General features: G+C 43.0%; 2 protein-coding genes across 10 annotated transcripts in view; both read right to left on the bottom strand.

Moving 5' to 3' along the window:
• The window catches only part of ryr2a (ryanodine receptor 2a (cardiac)), a 167,446-nt gene extending 163,767 nt beyond the window's left edge, over nt 1–3,679 (bottom strand). For all 9 annotated transcript variants that reach the window (XM_082152374.1, XM_082152373.1, XM_082152376.1 and 6 more), the window contains exon 1: nt 3,561–3,679. In XM_082152374.1, the coding sequence (XP_082008500.1) occupies nt 3,561–3,605 (45 nt within the window). In that variant the 5' untranslated portion in view covers nt 3,606–3,679. The remainder of the gene's footprint in view (nt 1–3,560) is intronic.
• A 2,078-nt stretch (nt 3,680–5,757) lies between these two features.
• mtr (5-methyltetrahydrofolate-homocysteine methyltransferase) overlaps nt 5,758–27,500 on the bottom strand; it is a 43,319-nt gene continuing 21,576 nt past the window's right edge. The window contains exons 13-32 of the mRNA XM_082151381.1: nt 27,071–27,183; nt 25,508–25,648; nt 24,653–24,859; nt 24,054–24,170; nt 23,617–23,757; nt 21,453–21,542; nt 20,725–20,877; nt 17,393–17,494; nt 17,156–17,256; nt 16,948–17,015; nt 16,610–16,730; nt 15,981–16,062; nt 15,609–15,707; nt 15,396–15,471; nt 10,049–10,204; nt 9,781–9,965; nt 8,991–9,191; nt 8,335–8,527; nt 7,866–7,978; nt 5,758–6,475 (exon numbers count right to left, since the gene is read on the bottom strand). Of these exons, the coding sequence (XP_082007507.1) occupies nt 6,389–6,475; nt 7,866–7,978; nt 8,335–8,527; nt 8,991–9,191; nt 9,781–9,965; nt 10,049–10,204; nt 15,396–15,471; nt 15,609–15,707; nt 15,981–16,062; nt 16,610–16,730; nt 16,948–17,015; nt 17,156–17,256; nt 17,393–17,494; nt 20,725–20,877; nt 21,453–21,542; nt 23,617–23,757; nt 24,054–24,170; nt 24,653–24,859; nt 25,508–25,648; nt 27,071–27,183 (2,546 nt within the window). The 3' untranslated portion in view covers nt 5,758–6,388. The remainder of the gene's footprint in view (nt 6,476–7,865; nt 7,979–8,334; nt 8,528–8,990; nt 9,192–9,780; nt 9,966–10,048; nt 10,205–15,395; nt 15,472–15,608; nt 15,708–15,980; nt 16,063–16,609; nt 16,731–16,947; nt 17,016–17,155; nt 17,257–17,392; nt 17,495–20,724; nt 20,878–21,452; nt 21,543–23,616; nt 23,758–24,053; nt 24,171–24,652; nt 24,860–25,507; nt 25,649–27,070; nt 27,184–27,500) is intronic.

Genomic DNA, 27,500 nt, shown 5'->3' on the forward strand with positions numbered 1-27,500 from the left:
GACAGACAGACAGACAGACAGCTAGATAGAGATAGACAGATAGAGACAGACAGACAGACAGATAGATAGAGATAGATAGATAGATAGAGACAGACAGACAGACAGATAGAGATAGATATAGAGTAGATAGATAGATATAGACAGACAGATAGATAGATGAAAAAAGATAAATAATATATACACACACATATAGACTTACTTTTGAATGGTAGTGTATATCCATTGATCAAAATGACAGTAAAGACATGTATAATGGTACAAAAGATTAATTAAAATTAATTAATTAATTAAAATTTTGATAATTAATTTTTTTTGGGTGAAAGAAATACATAAATGAAGAAGAAAGCCCAAATATGACATGTCATGTGTGTGTATCTGCTGAGTAATCCACCATTCTGTGGAGGAGGAGCCAGATTACAGGTAAACATGACTGTAAAGAAACGGCAGTCTCATTACATCATTACTACACGAGAGTGGTCGTCTATCAGTGACATCTGTGGACTCTAGCCGATCTCTGCAATATAATCCAGCGGTGGACGTTCAGAAATGGGAAAAAGCACTTCTTGTGTTTTCAGCCCTAGTTTGCATCCCTGTAACTCAAAGAGTATTAAATATATCTCAATATGATTCTATATTCTGGTTCTTAACAAACTTTTCTTTTAAGTCCCTCTATGGTTCAGTCACATAGATATGGGGATCCCAGTGTGACTGCATGATCAGATCTCATAGATATGGGGATCCCAGTGTGACTGCATGATCAGATCTCATAGATATGGGGATCCCAGTGTGACTGCATGATCAGTCTGTTGAATTTTACTCATTTCTAGGCCTGTCGCGATAGTCAATAAATCAATCAATCGCACGATAAAAAAAATGAGCTCGATAATTTTTCCGGCCGCGATAATTCCATTTGCATGCTTGTTTGTTTTCCTCGTCTCTCTCTCTCTCTACCAAAGAGACTGGATGACCACTCTCGGTTCCTTAGCGTATAGGAGGAGTGTGATAACCCTCTTGTCAGTTGCATGGTCTTTGTGTGGGGAGGCGGCGCTGGTCAGTCACATGGTCTTTGTATGGGAAAGCGCCGGCGGGACTGCTTGCGGCGACTGCCGGGAGAGAGAGAAGACGCTAGTTGTGAGTTGGAGGAAAAAAAGAAAGAAAAAGCTGGAATTGGTTTCAAAGCCAAACGCGATCCAGCGAGCCCGATCTCATGAACATGCGTATCTATACCACGAATGTTATTTCTCGTGCCATTTATACGCCCAAAATAGTTTTTGCGTGCATATGATACGCACTTTATGGCGTGTAATACGCACGCACTCCTCACCCCTAATCCTAACCAAGTATTTTCAGTGCGTAGCATATACACGCAATAAAGTGCGTCTCCGTCTTCCCGACAGTAGGTTACACAATCACTCGGGCGTTTAGTCGACAAAGTAACAGGAGGACAGTGCAGAATGGTGTGATATGGCCTGTTGAGGCTTTTTTTTTTATTGTTTACAAAGGTCCTAACTGGCAGTTTTGCCTGTTATGGAATGTATAACTATTTATGTCTGAGCCTAATGTTTAATATTTTTTGAAGTGTAATTTTGTTTACATCCATTTTATTTATTGTTTTTGGTATTTATTCAAGTGAATTTTTTTGTTGACAGACACTGAGAGTCCATTGCTTTTATTGTTTTTGGTTGTTTTGTTCATTTTTTGTGGATATTTAAAATGTTTTCCGTTTTCAATGTTTAATATTCTTTAGAAATAAAAGTTTATAGATCTTTGAAAAGGTGTACCAGCATTATTATGCCATTATCATTATATTAGATGAAAATGGTCTCAGAACGACAATATTATCGTTTATCGCAATAATTTCTTGGACAATTTATCGTCCAGCAAAATTTGTTATCGTGACAGGCCTATTCATTTCAATGGTCAACAACTTTAAAAACAGCTGATATTCATTGTGTTTAAAGGAGAATGTCACAAGAATAAATAATGTAATAAATAATCTTGATATACATTCATGACATTTAATATTTTGGCTTTCATCACTATTTATGTTTGTCTTTCTCCTGAAAAAATATTTGGTTGATTTGACACGGAATGACCATATTTCAAATAAATGCTGTTCTTGAACTTTCTAATCATCAACGAATCCTGAATGTGTGACAGTTTCCACAGTAAATATGAAGCAGTTCAACTGTTTTCAACACTGATAATAATCATAAATGTTTCTCGAGCATCAGATCATCATATTAGAGTGATTTGTGAAGGATCATGTGACACTGAAGACTGGAGTAATGATGCTGAACATTCAGCTTTGATCACAGGAATAAATTACACTTTACTATATATTCACATAGAGAACAGATGATTTACATTATAATAATATTTCACTATTTTGACTGTATTTTTGATCATTCGTGAGCAGAAGAGACTCTTTCAGAAGCATCTTACTGACCCCAAACTTTTGAACGGTAGTGTATGCATATAGATATATATACATATGATCATAAATATGTCACGATGCAAAAAATCTGATACTGATACTAAACCAGGTTTAATTCCTTTGTTCATCATTTCTCTTGTGATTTTGAGATGCTGAGGTGAATATGAGCCAGACAGGCTTCCTGAGATGCATCTTCATCTTCATCATCTTCATCATACAGTGATCGGGGAGCGTTTAGCTCTGTCTGGCCAGCGCTGCATTGAGCTGTTAAAGGCGGCGAGGAATCAATGCCATTTTCAACATGTAATGCTTGGTAATGATTTTCTGCTGGTGTGTTTGTGCTGCACGATGAACACACTTCTCTCTCTTCATCAGGGCGATTCTGTGCTGCTGCTGCAACAACAACTAACAGATCGAATCCGGGCAGAACTGATGCGTGAGGTTCTAGACCAACAGAACCAAAGTCCAGCGCTGCACAACATCTGCACTGACGACACTGAGGAATGCAAAGAAGCCACAGGCGATACGACCTCGCCGTATTATTATTGAAGCATCCATATCACACCAATGGAATAATAATGACTATGCCAGACTTGATCAGTGCAGCTGTTTCCAACCTTTAACTTCACATTGTTTGCATCCTTGAATAATATGACACACCAGCACCTGCTCAGCACCTCACAATCAATACAGCCCGCATCCAATCAATCATCCCCTCTCTGTGTTATTGTGCACGTCCTGGATTTGCTGTATCATCTGACTGCTAATGCACCACATTTCCCACACTGATCAATTACGATCTATCGATACGCACTGAACTGAATCAAGCCAATCTGCAGCATTTATGCAGCATGACATCAGAGTAAACAGTGTGTGTCTGCAGTGGAGGTGAACAGTGTCTTCATCAGGACTGCAGCTGACACACACACACACACACACACACACACACACACACTGCATAAGCGCTCAGTTTCCTCACACCCACGTTCAACAGATCCGGACGGATGCCGGTGACTCCCGCAGCATCAGCACCACTGCGGCGCGCGCGCACACACACACACACACACACACACACACACACACACACACACACACACACACACACACACACACGTGTACTCACGGTCCGCAAGAACTGGATCTCATCTTCGGCCTCTCCGTCCGTCATGGTTCGGCGCGGGTTCGGAGCCTCTCGCTGGACAGATGAAGCTCTCAGGCGCGCGACCGCGGCTCTGATGCGGGTGTAACGGGTGTCTCCTGCCGCGCTCTCATTGGACGGCTGGCATACTCAGAGGGCGGGGTTATGCAGATGAGCGAGCGGCAGCAGCAGGGCGCCCTCTGCTGGTGAACACAGGACAGCGCACACATACACCGGGCCGGCTGCACAAACTGCTAGTCTTACAAGATAGTCATAATTATTTCCTTAAGACTGGTCATAACTTTTTTAGGTCAGTCACATAAAAGGTGGATTGGTCTAATTTGAATCCGAAAAGTGAGACTGATTAGGCCTAATTAACTGCTTGTCTTAATGTTTATGCAACTGAACCCAGGACTTTCATACCTCAAAATGTTTTGAATTGTGTATGTGAACGAATATGTTCATGAATATTAAACGACAGAGTTCATAAACTGTTCCCATTTCTGCCATAGCCTATAAGAAAGAAAAAAAATCAAGCTTTGGAAAATCATTATATCTTAATTATGACCCAAAAACTCGAAAATATAACACACCAAGTCACAATTTCGACTTTTTTATGTCATAATTATGACAGTATGATATTTTTTTAACGGCGAAATTATGGCCCAGCTAACCCATTTTTGTAATTAACAACTTTCTGGGATGGTTATTTATTTATATTTTATTTTATTCATTAATATTATGACAGTATGATACTGTCATAGTTTTGAACTAAAAAATAACTTAACAATTTTTGTAAATAACAACGTTCTGGTAACGTTTTATTATTACATTTTTATCCATTAGGCTAATATAGGCTATGTAAAGTTACGATTTACAGATTTAATGTTACTCAGAAACTGATTTTACTTTAAGCTCCAAATAACATTGACTTCAATATAATACGGCTTTTAAAAATATTAATCTTATTCACAGACATTAAAATGATTAGTCTAACAACTATAACATTTCATTCATTTCTTACCACTGAATTAGCGGGACGTGCTTCCCTCTTTTTGGTCAGCAAACAAAAACTTCTCGGTTAACTTCATGTTCTCTTCAATTAGACGTGTCAAATCTCTGAAATCACACGATACTCTCGTATATATTATTAATTATAAGCAATTATTCCATAAAGAGGTCGATAAACTAATGTTAGTCAGTCAGCGAAACGAAATGACCGTTATGTTTAAATTACGCGAGTTCGCGGCTTTCTGAGGAGGAGAGGAGAAGCGCGTTCTGGAGAAGTGCGCGCGCATTAAAGACAGTTACTAACAAACCACGTATTTATGATCTGAATGCATCTCATACGCTTAACTTTGTTTTTATATTTTTAGCGATAAAATTGGATTTATCCGAAAATTATAATGCGTTTTTACTTATCATATCCAGGTTTTAATAAACTGCAACAGCAAAATACACTTTGTTAATGAAAAAATGATATTTCAGCATAACATATGATTACACAAATAAAACTTAACAATAACCTGCAGGGAACGATCAGGGAAGCTCCTTATTGGGTTCCCAAAACTAACCAAATGGGAACAGTGGAGCATCTAAACAACGCGAACATGTGAATGTGTTCATAAATTATTGAAATATTAACATTAAATCTCAAGAATCAGAGAATTAACATAATGAGTGCATGTATGAAATATAAAGTGACACTCATGTTAGTGTTACATCCCATCTTAACAGAGAACAAATGTGATATTATAATGATACACGATTATAATTCTTACAGGTTTTGACCGTAAGAAGAAAACAAAAGCTGCAGAATCTGCTTCAGACTCATGAATCATTATGGACAGAAGAAACTAAACTATTTAAAACCTTCCATAGACCGTTAACTCTCTCTAAACTCTAATAAAACACTATAGTCCTGGCTAATATTACACATTAATAATTTAGGTGTCTTTAATTACTGTGCATTTTTTAAACATAAGTACAACATAATCAGTGCACTTTATCGAATTATTCATTTAAAAGTAAAAGACAATATTGGGATAATATTATTAGGATAGAAATATGAGAGTAAAGTGTTCATGTGAGAATGTGTGAAACTAAACCTGATGATCTGAAACCCCAATAATCTCCTATATGTAAATATAGATACACAATTACAATCATAGCAAACACAGAGTTTTGATTTAGTGCAGATTTATATGAAAATATAGGAAGCACATCTTTCAACATTCGTCTTAACAGAAATGTTCACAATGTTTTGTTCAGGTGTGAAATCAACAAACTGAGAAAATATTTTTTTTAAATTAAACACTGATAACGGTTAACGGCTCTAATGATCTAATATTAACTCTAAAACTAGTCATTTACTCTTATGGACCTCACATACACACACATTTGAGCATGAAGTCAAACATAGAAAGTTAATACTGAATTTACAGCGTCTATAAAAACTGATCCATTTCTATGATGACATCAGAATCTAAAAGAAATAAAGGATCTGCATGAGTCTTTAAGTTAAGATGGTGTTTCTTACCATTATTTTCTATAAATCTAACACAGAGTTTAATAAGAAATCAACCTATAAAACCCACAGACCTAAAAAATAAAGTGTTCGTCACGGTTCCGTTAAAAACAGAAATGTAATTAAAAGCGGCGCTCGGGCGCTCTGACGGCTCCTCTGTAGTGTCAGGATAAAAGAGTTTGTTTTGGACTCTTTGAGATAAAAATCCCCAATCTGGGCCAAAACCATCGAAACCGAGCGAATGAAGGTCCATCACAGGAGAGAGAGAGAGAGAGTTCTGGCGCTGTCAGTCAGTGTCGTAGCCCAGGATCGGCCCCAACCAGCGCTCCACCTCACACACCATCATCTGCTTCCGCTGGGCGTAATCCTCCACCTGAGTGTGTGAGAGAGAGTGTGTGAGTGTGTGAGAGAGTGTGTGTGTGTGTGTGAGAGAGATGTGAGTGAGTGAGTGAGTGAGTGAGTGAGTGAGTGAGTGAGTGAGTGAGTGAGTGAGTGAGTGAGTGAGTGAGTGAGTGTGTGTGTGTGTGTGTGTGTGTGTGTGTGTGTGTGTGTGTGTGTGTGTGTGTGTGTGTGAGAGAGAGATATGAGTGAGTGAGTGAGTGAGTGTGTGTGTGTGTGTGTGTGTGAGAGAGAGATATGAGTGAGTGAGTGAGTGAGTGAGTGAGTGAGTGAGTGAGTGAGTGAGTGAGTGAGTGAGTGAGTGTGTGTGTGTGTGTGTGTGTGTGTGTGTGTGTGTGTGTGTGTGTGTGAGAGAGAGAGAGAGATATGAGTGAGTGAGTGAGTGAGATATGAGTGAGTGAGTGAGTGTGTGTGTGTGAGAGAGAGAGAGAGAGAGAAATGAGTGAGTGAGTGAGAGAGAGAGAGAAAGAGAGAGAGAGAGACCTCACTACTGAGATTGTGATGATTGACAGCTTGGTAACCATAGCAACTTTCTGGCGTCTCACATTTTTGTTATCCACTATTTTTGACCTAAGTCACATTCGACTCTTATTATATAATGCATTCTAAAAGTATTTTTAATGCATTATTTATGCTTTGTAACGCACCTTATAATGCATTGTGTGATCTCATTAATAAGTTATAATAGATATTCATTCTATTTATTGAACACCTTTAGAAAGTATAATGCATTAAAACACAGGACAAACAACCCACTGCAGATGAACAAGGAATCTGAAAATATTATAATGCCTTTTAACTGCGGTTACAATTATTTATGAAAAGATACAATGCATTATAACGAACATTATGAATACTTGTATAATACATTATACATAAAGTCCCCCTGTGGTGTAAATCCAGCTTTAATGTAGTTTATGTGTCTATGTGGTGTTTTTAATCTGCTTTAACACAAACCCATAAGTCGACACCATAGCTGAGTATTTTCTCGTCACAAACTACCTAGTAACCAATCAGATCAACGTGTGATCGTCAACCAGTGGATCTCTGAGCTGAGTGAGTGAGTGGAGGCGGGGCTCATTTGCATATTCATAGAACCGCGCATACTAAATGAGGCAAGGGTGTCGAGTTACATTCAAGATATTTGAATGTAAGAAAAAACTTTTAAATATGTAATTTTGGTGATCAAAGATCAAAAAGTTAAGGAATAAATTGATTAACTTTAAGAAAAGTCTTACTAAAATAATTATAATAATTTAAATAAATAAATAAATCAGGGAATATTTCACATGAACCTGCTGCAACAAACTCACCAGATGGTCCGTCATTCAACAACTATCTGATGTTAGCCGTGAGCTTCATACCTGCTCTTTAGTGATTTTTCCCACAGCGAAATAACAGGATTTGGGGTTGGAGAAGTACAGGCCGGACACGGACGCGGCGGGAGTCATGGCCAGAGACTCGGTCAGAGCGATCCCTGCGGGGAACATGAAGACACACGTCATTCACTGTCTTTTCAGACTTCATAATCACAGAAACAAAGGAAAGCAGCCGATGTGTGAGTGAGCCGTCTGTACAGTCTAAAGGACTGACCAATCACAACTTAGGCCACGTCTACATTAATCCGGATACATTTGAAAACAGCGTTTTCACATTTATCCACTTTGGAGAGCGTTTTTGTTGATAAAAACGGCGTCTCAGTGTGACAGAAGACAGAACGGAGAGAAAAAGATGCGTTTTCAAACGAAACCGTCTCAGTGTGGACAAGGCCTGAGCAAGCACACAGATGTGGCCAATGGGAACGCAGCACTGATGCATCTCTGCGTCCCATACCGGTTTTCTCCTGAATGTCGGCCAGTTTCCACATGGTGAGCTTCTCGGTGTGGTCGGGTTGGCTGGGATACCCTGCGGCCGGTCGGATGCCGTCGTAGCGCAGTCGGTGGAGGTCAGAGGTCGACAGGTCCTCCTCTCCGCTGTAACCCCACCAATCCCTGCGGACGCGAGCGTGCAGCTCCTCCGCGAACGCCTGCAGAGAAACACACGCTCAGACACAGCGCTGGAACTGGAGATCGCCACAATAACATGTCGTTTACTAGACGCTCTGTTTAAAAACATTTCATTCATTTGAAGTGAATTATTCAATGACTGAGTTTGACTCGCACCTGATGACTTCACTTACTGGATGAATCCGCGTTTCAAATCTCTGAATGAATGATTCAATGACTCACTCATAGAGACTTCAGTTGCGCACACACAATTGCAACTTTATAACACGCAATTCTGACTTTATAACATGCAATTGCATCTTTATATCATGCAATTCTGAGATAAAATGTCAGAATTATGAGATAAAAAGTCACAATTACCTTTTCAATTTTTTATTCTGTGGCGGAAACATGCTTCCATAGATTTGTACCATTTTAATGCAGAGAAATCTAGAACTTGACTATCATCATGAGGCTGAACACACTGTGATTTTGAATGTTTACCTCAGCGAGTCGGTCCGCCAGCGCTTTGACCATGATGCTGTTGTAATCGTCGTTCTGCTGCTCAAACGCCCGGCTGAGTTCTTCCGCTCCGAACACGGACACTGCGAACAGACCCACGTAATCCTGAACGCCGCTGCCGCAAGGAGCCACGAAGTCCGACAGGCACAGGTACGGCTCCGAGCTCGCAGAGTCCTTCTCCGCCTGCGGGAGAACACATGTGGAAAACATCAGGACTGGAACGTGATGCATGTGAGAGCAGAATGAGCTGTGATTGGTCTGTTTGATCTAAGCGGCAACCTTCCCCTCTCTCTCTCTCTCGAATCCGACACTGAAGAGACTTAAACTGCAGTTCATCCACTGGCCACTAGAGACTCAATACCATAAACCCTCATGTTAAAATGGCCAACTTTACAGCAGAAAAACACGTTTACAGTCTGGTGCTAAAAGTGGTTTTGGTCTATATCGCTAATATTGCCCTTCATGACAGTTTTATATAACTATCTGTTTAAATTATATTAAGCCTTAAAGTTGTGCATAATTAAGGGCGTGGCCACTTGAGTGACAGGTGGATTGCCGCTGATGTCACTACTAGCCGTTTGTCTGCTGTCTGTTAGCGTCACGTCACCTCAGCTAATCCGCCTCATTGCACATTTTCGTTTATCTGGCAGTGACGCCCGGCTCCACCCACTTTGGGCTTCAAAAACGCTCTTCAGAAACACTGCGGGTGACGTCACACACACTACAACATTTTTTTTTTTATGTCTATGGTTTTAGTCTATGGTTGGATCACCTGCTGTCGGAGGCCGTGGAAGGTGGCGACTTGTGACATGACATCATCACCATACAGGATGATGTCATCGCCGTCACTCTGAGCGCGCCAGAATCCCAGAATCCCCCGGGCCTGAAGACCTCCGCTGTCAATCAAGCGGTTCAGCAGCTTCACAGCGTCATCATGGACACGCCGAGCCTCCTCTCCTGAAACACACACACACATTAGAGATGTCACCCACACTGACCTCTGACCTCCGTACGCTGACCCTGCAGCCAATCAGACCCACCCACGGTTTTGTCCTTGAATATTTTAGGGTATCCACGGTTGGGGTATTTGCCCCTCAGCTGCCACACGTCAAAGAAGGGCTTCCAGTCGATGAAGTCCACCAGCTTGCGCAGGTCATACGAGTCAAACACGCGTGTGCCCAAGAACTGCGGCCGCACTGAGACAAAAAACACACACACACACACTCCTGATATAACGAACACTATAGAGCAATTCTCTGTCATTTCTGAAACTGAGATACTACACACATTCACTCTATTCACTCACTCTATTCACTCACTCTATTCACTCACTCTATTCACTCACTCTATTCACTCACTCTATTTATTCACTCACTCTATTCACTCACTCTATTCACTCACTCTATTCACTCACTCTATTCACTCACTCTATTCACTCACTCTCCTCACTCTCTCACTTTCCCACTCTCCTCACTCACCTCACTCACTCACTCTCCTCTCTCACTCACCCACTCTCCTCACTCACTCTCCTCTCTCACTCACTCTCCTCACTCACTCTCCCACTCTCCTCACTCACTCTCCCACTCTCCTCACTCACTCTCCCACTCTCCTCACTCACCTCTCACTCACTCACTCACTCTCCCTCTCCTCACTCACTCTCCCACTCTCCTCACTCACTCTCCTCACTCACTCACTCTCCTCACTCACTCACTCTCCTCACTCACTCACTCTCCTCACTCACTCACTCTCCTCACTCACTCACTCTCCTCACTCACTCACTCTCCTCACTCACTCACTCACTCTCCCACTCACTCACTCACTCTCCTCACTCACTCACTCACTCACTCTCCTCACTCACTCTCCCACTCTCCTCACTCACTCTCCCACTCTCCTCACTCACTCTCCCACTCTCCTCACTCACTCACTCTCCCTCTCCTCACTCACTCTCCCACTCTCCTCACTCACTTCACTCTCCTCACTCACTCTCCTCCTCACTCAGTGTTGGGGTAGTTACTCAAAAAAAGTAATTAGTTACTAGTTACTTCTGTAAATTGTAATGAGATTACTTTACTAGTTACTGCATTTGAAAAGTAACTTCACTACTTATTACTTTACTTTCCCATTTCTTAATTTACCCTGTAGATACGGACAAACATCATAGTCCTATCATCACTTAGCCTGTCCGCATAGTGTTTATAAATGTAGCCTATACAAAATGGCATGTAAAACCATATGAAAGAACAATATCCATGTCTGCACAAAGAAATATGCCTCACTGTAAAATCCACAAACAACTGGATAAAGGACAAATGTCTGCGGTGGTAGACACATAATCGGGGCTGGACTGGGACAAAAAAAATCGGCCCTGGCATTTTGCCCATAATAACAATAGCACACTAATAGACATATATTGTAAAACAAATGCACTGAAAAATAAAGGAAACTTTCATAATTAGTTTTGTATTAATTTCTATACTTGAAAGAGATATAAGCACATGATCTTTTATTTTGACGGAAAACATGGTTTACAAACGCGTCTCATTAAATTTATAGTAAATTACGGTAATCGTCAACTATGCAGATGTGGAAATAATGGGTTACTGGGTAATGGGTTCCTACACTCATGACATAGCCTAAGTGTTTTGAAAGTAACTGTTAGTTCTGCTTACCGCAGGCTCTACACTTTCTCATCTCTGTCCTGATCCTCCTCACTATCCTCATCATCAGCCACTGGAGCTGATGAAGTTCATGCTGCTGCAGAAAACATTTTACAGCGTCTGTTTGAAGGACCTGTGTCTATTTTTCACGCTATTTCTCTGCACATTCCTTGCGTTTATTCTCCATCTCTCAGACTATTTTGACAGATACACACTGACACACTGCATGCTCGCTCAAAGCCCAAAGGGAGAGGTGTTTAAAAATGTGATTGGACCAGCCCAGTGTCAATCAAGAAAAGATCCAATGGGCCAAGGTGTTTCATGGGCCGGTCAGCTATCAGAAAAAAAAAAAAAAAGCTGACGCAGACTTTTTTAACTAATGCATTACACCGGCACGCACTTACTTAACCCAGCGCCGCCAATTAAGCAAAACGAATGGGCCGCCGATGTACGAGTTTTATGGTCCGTTAAGACAAAAAAACAGAAAAAGAAAAAAAGTATGAGATGTCTGCCCAAAAGGCACGTCAGCCCACTGGGAATCTCCCGGTAGTCCCGATGGCCAGTACTTGCTGCCTGGGCATGGAGTGCATTTCACGCAAATATTTTTGTCCTTTCGAGCAATAAACTGAAAGTAATGTGAATATCGCCACTGGCCGAAACCCGTCTCCGTCTCCATTTCCCGCTCCCCTTCGCACCAGCAGCTACGTCACTCAAATCGATCTCTATGACAATGGTGCAAGTGCGCGCACACACACACACAGAGACAGACAGACATGCACGCACCACAAACAGATCAGAGCTTTACACGCAGGAAAACACGGCTTGGGTAACGCAGGAAAGCGCGTTCCTATAGTCTAGTAAAGTAGTGTAGTTACCGATATTTTTAGTGTAATGCGTTACTTTATTTCGTTACCCAAAAAAGAAATATCGTTACTGTAATCCGTTACTTTGTAACTCGTTACCCCCAACACTGTCCTCACTCACTCACTTCACACACTCAACTCACACACTCACCTTACTCACTCTCCTCACTCACTCTCCCACTCACTCACTCTCACTCTCCTCACTCACTCTCCTCACTCACTCTCCCACTCTCCTCACTCACTCTCCCACTCTCCCTCTCTCCTCACTCACTCTCCCACTCACTCTCCCACTCTCCTCACTCACTCTCCCACTCTCCTCACTCACTCTCCCACTCTCCTCACTCACTCACTCACTCACTCACTCACTCACTCACTCTCCCACTCTCCTCACTCACTCTCCCAATCTCCTCACTCACTCTCCCAATCTCCTCACTCACTCTCCCACTCTACTCTCCCACTCTCCTCACTCACTCACTCTCCCACTCTCCTCACTCACTCACTCTCCCCACTCACCCGCTCTCCTCACTCTCCTCACTCACTCACTCTCCCCTCACTCACTCTCCCACTCTCCTCACTCACTCTCCCTCTCTCCTCACTCACTCACTCACTCTCCTCACTCACTCTCCCACTCTCCTCACTCACTCTCCCACTCTCCTCACTCACTCTCCCTCTCCTCACTCACTCTCCCTCTCCTCACTCACTCTCCCTCTCCTCACTCACTCTCCCACTCTCCTCACTCACTCACCTCACTCTCCTCACTCACTCACTCTCCCTCTCTCCTCACTCACTCACTCACTCACTCACTCTCTCACCTCACTCACTCTCCCACTCTCCTCACTCACTCTCCCACTCTCCTCACTCACTCTCCCACTCTCCTCACTCACTCTCCTCACTCACTCTCCCACTCTCCTCACTCACCTCACTCACTCTCCCACTCACTCACTCTCTCACTCTCCCACTCTCCTCACTCACTCTCCCACTCTCCTCACTCACTCTCCCACTCTCCTCACTCACTCTCCCACTCTCCCACTCACTCACCTCACTCTCCCACTCACTCACCTCACTCACCTCACTCTCCTCACTCACTCTCCTCTCTCACTCTCTCACTCACCTCACTCACTCTCCCACTCACTCACTCTCCACTCTCCCACTCTCCTCACTCACTCTCCCACTCTCCTCACTCACTCTCCCTCTCCTCACTCACTCTCCCTCTCTCCTCACTCACTCACCTCACTCTCCTCTCTCCTCACTCACTCTCCCTCTCTCCTCACTCACTCACTCACTCACTCACTCACTCACCCTCCCACTCTCCTCACTCACTCTCCTCACTCTTCTCACTCACCTCACTCTCCCACTCTCCTCACTCACTCACTCTCCTCACTCTCACTCTCCCTCTCTCCTCACTCACTCTCCTCACTCTCCTCACTCACTCTCCTCTCTCACTCACTCTCCTCTCTCACTCACTCACTCTCCTCACTCACTCTCCCACTCTCCTCACTCACTCTCCTCACTCACTCTCCTCACTCACTCTCCCACTCTCCTCACTCACTCTCCCTCTCCTCACTCACTCTCCCTCTCTCCTCACTCACTCACCTCACTCACCTCACTCTCCCTCTCTCCTCACTCACTCTCCCTCTCTCCTCACTCACTCTCCCTCTCTCCTCACTCACTCACTCACTCACCTCACTCACTCTCCCACTCTCCTCACTCCTCACTCACTCTCCTCACTCACTCTCCCACTCTCCTCACTCACTCTCCCACTCTCCTCACTCACTCTCCCACTCTCCTCACTCACTCTCCCACTCTCCTCACTCACTCTCCCACTCTCCTCACTCACTCTCCTCACTCACTCTCCCACTCTCCTCACTCACTCTCCTCACTCTCCCTCTCCCACTCTCCTCACTCACTCTCCTCACTCACTCTCCTCACTCACTCTCCTCACTCACTCTCCTCACTCACTCTCCTCACTCACTCTCCTCACTCACTCTCCTCACTCACTCTCCTCACTCACTCTCCTCACTCACTCTCCTCACTCACTCTCCTCACTCACTCTCCTCACTCACTCTCCTCACTCACTCTCCTCACTTCCTCACTCACTCTCCTCACTCACTCTCCTCACTCACTCTCCTCACTCACTCTCCTCACTCACTCTCCTCACTCACTCTCCTCACTCACTCTCCCACTCTCCTCTCCCACTCTCCTCACTCACTCATTCACTCTCCTCACTCACTCACCTTACTCTTCTCACTCACTCACCTCACTCTCCTCACTCACTCTCCCACTCTCCTCTCCCACTCTCCTCTCCCACTCTCCTCTCCCACTCACTCACTCTCCCCTCTCTCACTCACTCTCCTCACTCACTCACTCTCTCTCTCTCTCCTCTCTCACTCACTCTCCTCACTCACTCTCCTCACTCTCCCTCTCCTCACTCACCCTCCTCACTCACTCTCCTCACTCACTCTCCTCACTCACTCTCCTCACTCTCTCACTCTCCTCACTCACTCACTCTCCTCACTCACTCACTCACTCTCCTCACTCACTCACTCTCCTCACTCACTCACTCTCCCACTCTCCTCACTCACTCTCCCACTCTCCTCACTCACTCTCCCACTCTCCTCACTCACTCTCCTCACTCACTCTCCCACTATCCTCACTCACTCACTCACTCACTCACTCACTCACTCTCCTCACTCACTCACCTCCTCACTCACTCTCCCACTCACTCTCCCACTCTCCTCACTCACTCTCCCACTCTCCTCTCCCACTCACTCACTCTCCCACTCTCCTCTCCCACTCACTCACTCTCCCACACACACACACACACAGCTCCTGTGATCAGCTGGTTAGACTCCAGGGTTTACACACACCTGGTCTGGTCTGCGAGAGCCAGTCTATGTGAAGGCCCTTCTCTCGCGCTCGACTCAGAGACAAGAAGCGTCTGTCCTGGAGGAAACAAACACACCATCACACTCACACACACACTTCAGTCTGTGCACTGAAGCTTCTGTCACAGAATAACTCCCTGTGTGTGTAAAAGCATAGCTGGTATATGTGCATAACATGTCATGTGACCGTCAGACCTTCAGGGAGTCGTAGTGATCTTGTCGGATGTCTTCATACTCGTCTCGGAGCTCCTCAAAGTAATCCTCACGCATGGCTTCATCCAGCAGCTGAGAGCACTGCACAATCATCATCATATCATCATCCCCATCACCATCACCATTTCATATCATATCATCATCATATCATATCATATCATATCTCATCATCCTCATCCTCAGAAGTATTCTCATGAAGGTGAGCTGAACCTGTGCTTGGATATTTTTTATCAAATATGACTCCTCAAAAAACAGTAGCCGGTTTTTAGAGTGAGAGTGAGAGAGAGAGAGAGAGAGAGAGAGAGAGAGAGAGAGAGAGAGAGAGAGAGAGAGAGAGAGACACATGTGTCTCACCACTACTACGCTGCGGGACGCGTCCAGCACATGAACGACGGGTGAGCTGTAGCGCGGGGCGATTCTCACCGCCGTGTGAGTCCTGTCAAAACACACACACATTTTTCTGTCAGTTCATCCACCGTAACCAGACGAATGCATTCAGTACTGTAAAAACCTGTTTTACTAAATGAACGAACATAATATTCTCTTAAAGAACTGACAGGATCATTTTGAAATTTCAGAGCATCATCAGTGTAATTAACAGAAACATTTAGAAGCAATAACTACATCAATCTCAGTCTAACATTATAAAATATGATAATTCTGAGTGATGATGCAAAAGAATCAAAATGACTCATGATTCATGGAAAAGAGTCAAACTGAAGAACTGATGTGTGTCTCTTATTTAAATAACAGTTGTTCAGCTTGACTCTTTTCCATGAATCATGAATCAGAATGAGACTGTGGACTGATTCATGGAAAAGAGTCAAGCTAAACAACGGTGTCTGCTACTGATATTTAAATAAGAGACTCCAATAAAGCATCTTCAGAAGAATCGTGACGAGTCTAATGACACGATGGCCTCATCAAACCGCTTCCCTTCATCCCTGTAAACGCATGTAAACATCTCGGGAATGTAGCCGTACTTGGACGTGGTCGCTCCCCCGATCAGCAGAGGAATCTTCAGGCCCAGACGCTCCATCTCTTTGGCCACATGAATCATTTCATCCAGAGACGGAGTGATGAGGCCAGAGAGGCCGATGACATCTACACACACAGAGAGAATCACGCGTGTGTGAACACACTCATTCACAGAGGAGAATATGAAAGTAAAGTAAAGCAAGCCCTAAAAATACAATGCATTAAAATGCAATCACGATTAATGCAATGCATATTTTTTTCAATTAGTACAATTCAACAAACTTTTTTGTTTCAAAAACATTTATCATTATTTTACTTCTATAGGAGAACATCACACACACACCGGCTTTGTTTTGAATGGCCTCCCGCAGGATTCTGTCACAGGGAATCATCACTCCCAGATCAATGACCCTAAGGACACACACACACACAGCGTCGGGTTAGAATGACTGATGGCAGCGTTTACTCGTCTGACTTCAAACATCTGCTGCATCTGAACGGCCACTAAATGCAAATCATACGCCAGGAGCAGTGCACACACACACACTCACCTGAAGTTGTTGCATCCCAGCACGACTCCCACAATGTTCTTGCCGATATCATGAACGTCTCCCTTCACCGTGGCCAACAGAACCGTCCCCTGATACGGGTCCTGCAGAGCCAGCACACACACACACACACACACACACACACACACACACACACACACACAGAGTAACTGTCCCATCATGCTCTCTGAGAATCAGATCTGTGATCATCATCAGGTTGTTCTTCATCATCACACTCACCGTGTCTTCATCAGATCCCGACATCATCTCCTGTCTCTCCTTCTCCATGAAGGGAATCAGATGCCCGACCGCTTTCTTCATCACACGCGCCGATTTGATCACCTGATGACACACACACACACACAGGACCTGTGATGGACTCCACTACTGTCTCATGAATCGAAACGGACAATACCTGTTTTTTATGGAATATTGCTATTTATTGTAAATGATTTATGAGTGCACATCATCATCATTGTGTTAATAATCTTGAATCAGAATCAGTTCCTCTTGCAGCATCTCTTCTCTTCTCTGATGACGAGGGCGGGGCTATAACCTGTCACTCACATGAGATCAGCCAATAGCAAACCACAACCATCCAATCAATTCCCCACAGACACAATCAAGCCCCGCCCACATTTGTTCTTGTTCCTGAAGCATTTCACTCGAATATACAGAACAATAGAGGAGAGAAGAGCAGCGTAACTTCTCTTTGATGACGAGTTTTAACATGTTATTATTCTAAATGCTTCATTAGTTATTCTATATCATAAAAGATTGATGTCTTCATAATCTAACATCAATTTACACTCTTATAAATAAAAGTCCAAAAGGGGGTTTTGGCAGCGATACCACAAAATAACGGTTTTTGAATCCACATTTTTTCTTAAAGTAAATAAACATTTGAATAATCGAAAGAATTTTGGTCCACTATAAAGAACCTTTAGTTGCTCTTTAGAAGATGTTAAAGCTGCTTCATGATGCTTTATTTTTTAATCCCTTGTAATAAAAACGTTTTTGTTATAAAACTTATTTTTATTTAGTTTTTTTTCCTCTCTTCTATACTGATCCCACTCTACAGGTGTGTGAGGGTGTGTGTCTAAGAGTGTGTAGTCATGCCTTCATTTGCTAGGCTTGGTAAATGTTTTTATATATGTATGAAGGGGTGTCACAATATATCGCAATCCAAAAATGCATCATTATGTATCGTGGATAGTGACAATATCTCAAGTCAAGTCAAGTTTATTTGTATAGCGCTTTTCACAATACAGATTGTATCAAAGCAGCTTCACAGTATTAAATTAAAATAATACAACAAAGTTTGTTTCAAGAGGAATTTATTGATTGATAAAATTAAATTAAATATCCCCAACAGAGCAAGCCAAAGGCAACAGTGGCAAGGAACCGAAAAACTCCATCAAGTGACCTAATGGTGTCCTAAAACTCCATCAGGTGACCTAATGGAGAGAAAAAAAACCTTGGGAGAACCCAGGCTCAGTCGGGGGCCAGTTCTCCTCTGGCATTTATGAGCTAGAGGCCGGATTGTAGTTTGAACTGTAGGATTATATGAATGCCTGGCTGAAGAGATGCGACTTTAATCTAGTTTTAAACTGGGAGAGCGAGTCTGAGCAATGAACAGTATCAGGAAGACTATTCCAGAGTTTTGGAGCCAAATGTGAAAATGCTCTCCCTCCTTTGGTGGTTCTGGATATCCTAGGTATGACCAAAAGCCTTGAATTTAGTGATCTTAAAGAGCGCGATGGATTATAGGGCGATAGAAGATCCGTTAAATAGACTGGAGCTAAGCCGTTTAGGGCTTTATAAGTCAGTAGCAATACCTTGTAATTAATACGGAACTTTATAGGTAACCAATGCAGTGATGATAAAATCGGTGTTCTATGATCATATTTTCTTGATCTCGTAAGAACTCTAGCGGCGGCATTTTGGACTAACTGTAGCTTGTTTATTGAGGATGCAGGACAACCAGCTAATAAAGCATTGCAGTAATCTAGTCTCGAGGTCATGAATGCATGAACTAACTTTTCTGCATCAGAAACTGATAGCATATTACGTAGCTTAGCAATGTTTCTAAGGTGGAAAAAGGCTGTTTTTGTAACATATGAAATATGATTTTCAAAAGACAGGTTGTAATCGAGTATAACACCCAGGTCTTTTACTGTAGAGGATAAAGTAACAGGACATCCTATGATGTTAAAGTTGTATTGTGCGAGGTTTTGTGGGCGGTTTTTTGAACCGATAAGTATTACCTCTGTCTTGTCTGGATTTAATAAAAGAAAATTACGCGTCATGAGATCTTTTATATCTTTAACACACTCTGTCAATTTGGAAAATTTAGCGTTTTCATCCGGCCGTGATGAAATATATATTTGAGTGTCATCAGCATAACAATGGAAACTAATTCCATGTTTCCTTATAATATTTCCAAGTGGCATCATATATATTGAAAATAACAGAGGGCCTAACACAGATCCCTGCGGCACTCCATAGTTTACTGGAGTTATGATCGATTTTTCTCCATTTAAATAGACAAAATGGTAGCGGTCAGATAGGTATGATTTGAACCAGCTTAGTGCTTGTCCTTGAACACCAGTATAATTTTGTAGTCGATCTAAGAGTAATGTATGATCTATAGTATCGAACGCAGCACTAAGATCAAGTAAAACTAGTATTGAGATACAGCCTTGGTCAGAAGCTAAAAGTAAATCATTTGTGATTTTAACGAGCGCAGTTTCAGTGCTATGATGCGGTCTGAATCCAGACTGAAACTTTTCATAGATATCATTTTGTTGCAAGAAAGAGCCCAGTTGAGCGGACACCACTTTTTCTAATATTTTAGACATAAATGGAAGATTTGAAATGGGTCTATAATTTGCTAGATTATTATGATCTAATTGTGGTTTCTTAATGAGAGGTTTTATAACTGCCAGTTTAAATATGTGTTGTGTATAGTTCACCCAAAATAAAAATGACTGTGTGAGAAAAAAATGAAAGTTTTCAGAGTTTTAGTGTCAGAACTACATTAAACTACTATAGCCTATAATGTTGAATATAATGTATAATAATGCAATGGAGGAATATATGCGTGTCCTGATAATACCAGATATCCAGTATCTAGTCAATATATCTAGTCAGTGACAGTGAAAGCATATTCATCTACAATAAATCTGTGTTTTCAGCTTCAGAATCATGAATATTGTTATTCTGGCGTCTCTATTGTCCTGTGCTTTGGGTTTCAGCACCAAGTCCAAGACTATTCATTTACTCACACAATGTAAAACTAAATCTAGCATTTTAATCAACAGAACATTTTTTGTTAACCTTTTATCATGTGTCTTGGAGTATGGCAATAATATTGTTTCGTGAGTTCAGTCTCGTGACATGAGGGAATCATTACACCTCTATATGTATGTTTTGATTATAAACTGTGAAGCACTTTGGGCAACAATGTTGCTATTAAATGTGAAGAAGTTGAAGTTGCTCCATGTGATACCATCATCATCTTCATCATCATCATCATCAGTGTTTCGTTGAGGTGTGTGTGTCTCCGGTACCTGTGGTAAGAACATCTTCCCGGCCCCGAACAGATCTCCAACCGTCTTCATGCCGTTCATGAGCGGCCCCTCGATTACATGCAGCGGCCGGGGATACCGGTCCGAGTGAAGACGCGCCTCCTCAGTGTCCTCCACCACATGCTTCTCTATTCCCTGAGAACACACACACACACAGCTTCATTATGTCCGGTTCATAGACTGTAAAAACATGGGTGTTTCTGAAGCGAGGCGGATTAGCTGAGGTGACGTGACGCTAACAGACAGCAGACAAACGGCCAGTAGTGACATCAGCAGCAATCCACCTGTCACTCAAGTGGCCACGCCCTTAATTATGCAGAACTTTGAGGCTTAATATAATTTAAATGGATGAGTTATAAAAAAATTCACCCCCCTCACAGTCGTCATGAAGAGCAACATTAGCTATATAGACCAAAACCACTTTTAGCACCAGACGGTAAACGTGTGTTTTTCTGCAGTAAAGTTGGGCATTTTAACATGAGGGTTTATGGGTAATGACCCTCTTCTGCAGCCGGCCTCTAGTGGCCAGTGGATGAACTGCAGTTTAACTCTCTTCAGTGTCGGATACGAGAGAGAGAGAGGGGAAGGTTGCTGCTTAGTCTGGTCTCTCTATCCTCTGATTGTGTGTTATGCGCAGTGAAAGGAAGTGTGTGTGTGTGTGTGTGTGTGTGTGTGTGTGTGTGTGTGTGTGTGTGTGTGTGTGGACTGACCTTGATGAGTGCGTACTCCAGCCGCTCCTCCACGCTGCTGCTCCTCCACTCATCCGTCTGAACAACCTTCTTTCCTCCTTTAGCGTTATTCTACACACAGCAGAACACATGAGGAACACAGACTGACACTTCAGTCCACAACGCTTCATGATTCTCACAGTTGATCTCAGCGCTTTAACATATTTCACAGGTTCATGAGCTCAGATCAATGAGGCCTACAATCTGTCAGCTCTACAAGAAACACAAACCCTGTGCTAATCGAAAGAAAAAAGTTAGACAAAAAGATATAGTCCGATATCTGGCGATGCCACAGCATAATGAGAGATCTACAAGTCATTTAAAAGCTGGGTCATTTTTGACCCAGATACCAACTTAGGTCAAGGATTTTAAGCACAGCTCACATCAACACACTCCTTCTTTAAAGTTTAAAGTACAAATTAATCAAATTAAAATGAAGCATGACGCACTTTTCAAGCAAGTCAAAACTGCTGCAAGTTTTTGCACCAAACCAAATCCATTAGCATCAAGATCTGGGGCCGTATGTATAAAGAAGCTCAGAGTAAACTTTCTCTCAAGTGTGTCAGAATACTAAGATTGACGTAATTTTACTCTTATTCCTAAACTTAAGAATAAGATTCATAAAGGTTCCTAAGTGTCAAGACTAGGTCTCAGCTCAGCTCTCAGTGCTGGAGAGGTCTTCTAGCCTAGTGAGGAGAAACAAGATGGCAGCAGAGAGGAGGAGACACAAACTTTACAACAAACACATGTACTGGAGTTATGTACATGTATATGATGTTATGTAGGCTATATTATATAGACAGGCAGTTAAATAAACGATACAGGCTTAATCGTAAAGGTATTCTTTTTGTAACTGACCTTGTAAGAAATGTACTAACTCCTCCCACTCTACAAACTAGTGCTCTGACTGCAGTGATGACAAGAAATAATGATGACTCTGGCCTTCGGTTCACAGTGAGCCGGCTCTGAAACAGCACTATAGTGGCACTGACCACACCAAACCTACAGAAGTGGCCCAAAGTGATGAAAGTGCAAAGGCTTTTGTTTTGTTTTTTGTTTTTCTTACAGTTCATCAAAATGTGAGGAAAAACAAAAAAGCTCCAGGAAAAAGAATACACTGACAACAACAAAATCAGTGTGAACTCAATCTCAGTGTGTCATCACACATAACACAACTGACTCAAAGCACTACTATACAATATGCTTACAAAATCTTTTTTACATTCTTAATAATCTTTGGATAGGGTGCAGATGTCAGTTGTCCCAGGCTGCTCAACACTTTTTAAAATAAATGTAAGTATTGAAATAAATGTTTCAGTGTCTTAATTAGGTGATTTTATTATAATTCCATTGGTGTCATGCTGCTGTGACCTCACCCTTGCAGGCTCACTATTGGCTGATTCAGAGGTTGAGGACGGCCATTTTGAGTTGAAAACAGTCTCAGACTTTACTGTTGCTTTTAGCTTCTCTATAAAAGTCTCCTACTCTTAGAAAAGTCCTACTTTTTACTAAGAATTTTTTGACACTTTAAACAAAGCTTAGGACTATTCTTAAGAGCCTTTCAGAGAAGTTTTATACACACGGGCTCTGGGTCTTTTTTGTTCAGAGAGGCAGGTCTCGGGTTCTAGTTCTGGTTTAGAACAGATGGTACCGGTCTCGGGTTCTGGTTTAGAGCGGATGGTTCTGGTTTAGAGCGGATGGTTCTGGTACTGATTGGATGGTTCTGGTTCTGGTTTAAAGCGGATGGTTCTGGTTTAGATCAGATGGTTCTGGTTTAGAGCGGATGGTTCTGGTTTAGATCAGATGGTTCTGGTTTAGATCAGATGGTTCTGGTTTAGATCAGATGGTTCTGGTTCTGAGCGGATGGTTCTGGTTCTGGTTCAGGTCAGATGGTACCGGTCTCGGGTTCTGGTTCTGGTTTAGAGCGGATAGTTCTTGTTCTGAGCGGATGGTTCTGGTTCTAGTTTAGATCAGATGGTACCGGTCTCGGGTTCTGGTTCTGGTTTAGAGCGGATAGTTCTTGTTCTGAGCGGATGGTTCTGGTTTAGATCAGATGGTACCGGTCTCGGGTTCTGGTTTAGAGCAGATGGTTCTGGTTCTGGTTTAGATTAGATGGTACCGGTCTCGGGTTCTGGTTCTACAGTACCTGAGCGTACAGCAGGAGCTTCTCTGTGGCGTCTGGGTCTCGGTTCCAGATGATGTTCTCACAGAGCAGCAGGAGCTCTTTATCGATGTCGTCATACACCGGCAGATTACCAGCGTTCACGATCCCCATGTCCATGCCATCCTGCACGCACACACACACACACACACGTTTACTGTTGCTCATGTGTTTGTACAAGGATAAACCTTCTTATCCACTAAATATCATGATCCCAGTTTCAGGACTGCAGTTCTAACACTAGTGTGTTTGTATGTATAACAGTTTTAACTGTAAACCACTGAGACTGAGACGAGACTGAGACTGAGACTGAGACAGACTGAGACTGAGACTGAGACAGACTGAGACTGAGACTGAGACAGACTGAGACAGACTGAGACTGAGACAGACTGAGACAGACTGAGGCTGAGACTGAGACTGACCTTGATGGCGTGGTAGAGAAACACTCCATGCATGGCTTCCCTGATGACCTCCATCCCTCTGAAGGAGAACGAGAGGTTGGAGAGGCCACCGCTGATCCTGGCGCCCGGCAGACTCTCCTACACACACACACACACACATTTAACAGTTTAAGTCTTATTTGCAAATATTATAGATGCAGTCAAATACATGTAGAGAATCATGGACCAGTGGCATAAACCTACCCATCTCACACACACACACACACACACACACACACACTTTTATGAACTTCAAACAGAGACGGCCATTCACTGCCATTATAAAGCTTGGAAGAGCCAGGACATTTATATAACTCCGATTGTATTCGTCAGAGAAGAATGTCATACACACCTAGGATGACTTGAGGGTGAGTAAATCATGGGCTAATTTTCATTTTTGGGTGAACTATCCCTTTAAAGAACTAGTTCACTCAGACTTTCTTTTTTGTGGAAAACACAAAGGAAGATACTTTGAGGAATGTCATTTTTGGTCCATATAATGAAAGTCAATGGGGTCCAAAATTGTTTAGTTCCCAACATTCATCAAAATTGGAATCAACACTAATTAAATCAACTCAAACAGTAATCTGCCAGTAACGCACCTGTCCTTCCTCATCGAAGGCCATGACGACCACGGCGGCGCCGTAACGGCGGACCTGACGAGCTCGCCGCAGGAACTCCTCCTCGCCCTCCTTCAGGCTGATGCTGTTCACGATCCCTTTGCCCTGACAGCACTTCAGACCCGCCTCGATCACAGCGAAGTTCGACGAGTCGATGCACAGCGGGACCTGCAGCAGAGGTCAGAGGTCAGCAGAGGTCAGGGTCACCGTTTCAGTTCCGGGACATTTTACCAGCTCCTCAAAATTATCACATTTTCAGAAACACGAGTCACGTTTTTACATCGTATGAAATATGCAGCGACTCATATAATGTAATTAACAACAAGCACGCAAAAACACGCGCAAACGCACACGCCTGAATAAGAGGAGCGCGAGATTACGTTTATTTGTGTAGTAGTTTCAGTTTAGCTTTAAATATATTAGTTTAGGCTCGACGTTTATAATATCAGGAAACTTGTTTCTGCCACGGAATAAAATATTAAAAATTTAATTGCGACTTTTTATCTCACAATTCTGACTCTTCCCTCAAATTTGGAGTTTATATCTCTCAATTCTGAGAAAAAAAGCCAGAAACTTGCAATTGCGAGAAATAAAGTCTGAATTGCGAGATAAACAGTTGGCAGAAACAAGCTTATAATAATAAATGTTGATTTTAATGAATGCCACTGTAATTTCTGTTCCTGTTTCTATTCTTCACACTGATATGGAGCTTGATGTAAGTGTGTGTGAGTGTGCGTGTGTGTGTGTATATATATGAGTGTGAGTGTGAGTGAGTGAGTGAGTGAGTGAGTGAGTGAGTGAGTGAGTGAGCTGGACCTTGGCGATGTCGGGCTCAGAGGAGATCAGGTTACAGAAGCGGGTCATCGCAGCGGATCCGTCCAGCATCCCCTCGTCCATGTTGATGTCCAGAACCTGAGCGCCCATCTCCACCTGAGCTTTAGCGATGCTCAACGCCTCCTGAGAGTGAGAGAGAGAGAGAGAGAGAGAGAGAGAGAGAGAGTCTTCGTTATTTCTAAAAGTTACACATCAACCTTCTTTATTCATTACAAACAATGTAACAATATTTAATTATAAAAGAATGTCTGTTTTCTAATTCATTTGTGTCGGGTCTCCAGTGACCCGAGGAATGTAATAGTGCAAGTTTTATTTTTTTGCGCAACAATTGAATCTCTGATGACTCAATAAGTGAAATTCAGCTTTATTCCTCAAGGTGGCGCTGTCTAATACACATTTTGAGCTGGTGAACATGAGCAGATGCTGGATGTACTGGAGAAATGAGCTCTGATGAGGACAGTGAGGATGATGATAATGGGTAAAAAGGTAACGAAACAAGCTTTATTTTATTCTTTTGTTTAAAGTATCAGGAGTTTGATACAGCAGTTCGAGATCATCTGCGTTCGAGATCATCTGCGTTCTTCGAGATCATCTGCGTTCTTCGAGATCATCTGCGTTCTTCGAGATCATCTGCGTTCTTCGAGATCATCTGCGTTCTTCGAGATCATCTGCGTTCTTCGAGATCATCTGCGCTAGAGATCATCTGCGCTCGAGATCATCTGTGTTCGAGATCATCTGCGTTCGAGATCATCTGCGTTCGAGATCATCTGTGTTCGAGATCGAGATCATCTGCGTTCGAGATCATCTGTGTTCGAGATCAGTGTTCATCTGTGCTAGAGATCATCTGCGTTAGAGATCATCTGTGCTAGAGATCATCTGTGCTTGAGATCATCTGCGCTAGAGATCATCTGCGCTAGAGATCATCTGCGCTCGAGATCATCTGCGTTCGAGATCATCTGCGTTCGAGATCATCTGCGCTAGAGATCATCTGTGCTAGAGATCATCTGCGGTAGAGATCATCTGCGTTCGAGATCATCTGTGCTAGAGATCATCTGCGGTAGAGATCATCTGCGTTAGAGATCATCTGCGTTAGAGATCATCTGCGTTAGAGATCATCTGCGCTAGAGATCATCTGCGCTAGAGATCATCTGCGTTCGAGATCATCTGCGCTCGAGATCATCTGCGTTCGAGATCATCTGCGTTCGAGATCATCTGCGTTCGAGATCATCTGCGTTCGAGATCATCTGCGTTCGAGATCATCTGCGTTCGAGATCATCTGCGCTCGAGATCATCTGCGCTCGAGATCATCTGTGCTAGAGATCATCTGTGTTCGGGATCATCTGCGCTAGAGATCATCTGCGTTCGAGATCATCTGCGTTCGAGATCATCTGCGTTCGAGATCATCTGTGTTAGACAGAGATCGGGTCACTGAAGACTCCATGCTGAATCATTCATGCATTTAAGGGTTAACTTTCTGTGAATGTTCGCCAGGACAGTGGATTTGATTGCACGTTATATTTTAAGGCTGATATCACAAAATCATACCTCATATTGTCCCGCCATGATGAGCTTGGCAAACCTGCGCGATCCGGCGACGTTGCAGCGCTCACCGATGTTCACAAAGTTTGTGTACGGGCCGATCCGGAACGGCTCCAGACCTGAGACACACACACAACGTCACATATGGAGAGTGAGAGTGTGTATGAGTGTGTGTGTGCGCATATATATGTGTGTGAGTGTGAGTATGCGTGTGTGTGTGTGTGTGTGTGCACGTGCACACATGTATGTGTGTGTGTGTGTGTGTGTGTGTGTGTGTGTGTGTGAGTGAGTGCGTGCATGCGTGCGTGCACACGTGTATTTGTGTGTGTGTGTGCGTGTGCGTGTGTGTGTGTGTGCGCGAATGTGAGTGAATGTGTGCGTGTGTGTGTGTGAGTGTGCCTGTGCCACCCGGTGGCGGTTTTTGGTAAAGCGCCTA

The sequence above is a fragment of the Leuciscus leuciscus genome (genome assembly GCF_965113295.1).
Source record: "Leuciscus leuciscus genome assembly, chromosome: 21".
Lineage (NCBI taxonomy): Eukaryota > Metazoa > Chordata > Actinopteri > Cypriniformes > Leuciscidae > Leuciscus > Leuciscus leuciscus.